The sequence below is a fragment of the Echinops telfairi genome, unplaced genomic scaffold (assembly GCF_000313985.2).
Source record: "Echinops telfairi isolate 266 unplaced genomic scaffold, ASM31398v2 ScPeMD7_7469;HRSCAF=8507_1, whole genome shotgun sequence".
Lineage (NCBI taxonomy): Eukaryota > Metazoa > Chordata > Mammalia > Afrosoricida > Tenrecidae > Echinops > Echinops telfairi.
Window position 1 is genome coordinate 31,410,036 of NW_022111373.1, and position 1,602 is coordinate 31,411,637.

Genomic DNA, 1,602 nt, shown 5'->3' on the forward strand with positions numbered 1-1,602 from the left:
TGTGTGTGTGTGTGGGGTGGGAGCTGTTTGTCTTTTGTAAACCCTGGGTGTGTTTGATAGAGACGGGGAGTGGGCAGTAGGCACCGCTCGTGGCCTGTTATTTCTCCAGGTAGAGACTTCCTCTTGGCGAACAAGGCTTACTTACCCTGAACTACAAACAACACTGTGTCTACCAATAATACCCGCTAGATTTCAAGGGAATGAAACCACTGATTTCTACCTGCACATTTTACAGAAAAGTCACTGTATATAGTAACACTTACACATACATACCTCCAAACCATCCTGTATTGTTTTAGACACAGGTCAAGAAAATGACCTAAAAATTGTACTTATTAAAAACATCCACTTCCAGCGCGGATGCTCGGTCACTTCGGTCTCCAGCAGCTGCTTTTATATTGTGTAGAATCACTATCATTAGCTTGTAAAATCAATTTTAGCATACATGCCCTGTAAGAGCAGTAAGGAGAGAGTTTATTGGTTAGGTCAGTGGTTCTCCAGGCACCCTCAAACTACGGCCTGCGGGCCACATGCGGCCTGCCGAGGACATTTATCCGCCCACGCCGGGTGTTTTTGCCCCGTTTTGTTTTTTTACTTAAAAATAAGATATGTGCAGTGTGCATAGGAATTCGTTCATAGTTTTTTTTTAAACTATAGTCCGGCCCTCCAACGGGTCTGAGGGACAGTGAACTTACTGGCCCCCCCATTTTAAAAACTTTGAGGACCTCTGTTCTAGACCTTTAGGGCACATTAGCATTTCTTGTAGGGATGCTTGTTAAAACAATTTCTGGGCTGGATCCTCAAACTTTCTGATTCTGTGTGTCTACGATGGCATTTCCGACAATTTTCTAGCTGAAGCTCTGTCCTGGAACCATACTTGGAGAGAAAAACCTCAGAGTTAAACAAGTGCTATCTTGATACTTTGCTCAGTTTTCAAACATGGCTGCTCATTAGAATCACCTAAGGAGCTTTCTCAAAACATTTTGCCTTCACTATTGAATGACATAATTAGCCTATGGTAGCTGAGGGAGCCCTGGTAGCATAGTGGGTTGTAACTGAGCTGCTAACTACAAGGTCAGCAGTTTGAAATCACAATCACCAGCCAAGCACTCCAAGGGAGAATGATGAGGCTATTTCTACTCCCATAAAGAGTTACTGCCTCGGATGCTCACAGGGGCAGCTCCCCCCTGTCTTACGTGGTCACTGTAAGTTGGAATCGACTTGACAGTGACTGGTTTACTATTCTGCTTACCGCACCTGATCCCTCTCCAGTAGGTCTAAAAGTCATCTCCAAGGTCAGAAAGACAACAACAAACTAGAAAGAGCACATCTTAGTGTTGGGAGGAACTGAAATACAAGGAAAAGAATGGAGAGGTCTGTAGTGAAGTGAAATTATTTGGAATGGCTCTTTTATCCATGTCTGTAACTTCCACCAAATGATTGGGTGTTGGGTGCCATGCAAATAGGGTGTGTGCCATGGGATATATGTGGGCCATCTCAAGCAAGGAGAGCATCCCATGACCACAATGTAAGAAGAGGCTTCACTGGAGCCCATGCAAGATCCGAATCGGAAGTGACAGGCTGCAGAATGACATCATGTGA

General features: G+C 44.4%; 1 protein-coding gene across 2 annotated transcripts in view; it reads right to left on the reverse strand.

Moving 5' to 3' along the window:
* Positions 1–6: 6 nt before the first annotated feature.
* Positions 7–1,602, reverse strand: part of SRP19 (signal recognition particle 19) — a 14,769-nt gene continuing 13,173 nt past the window's right edge. For both annotated transcript variants that reach the window (XM_045285014.1, XM_045285013.1), the window contains one exon: positions 7–450. In XM_045285014.1, coding sequence (XP_045140949.1) covers positions 437–450 — 14 coding nt within the window. In that variant the 3' untranslated portion in view covers positions 7–436. The remainder of the gene's footprint in view (positions 451–1,602) is intronic.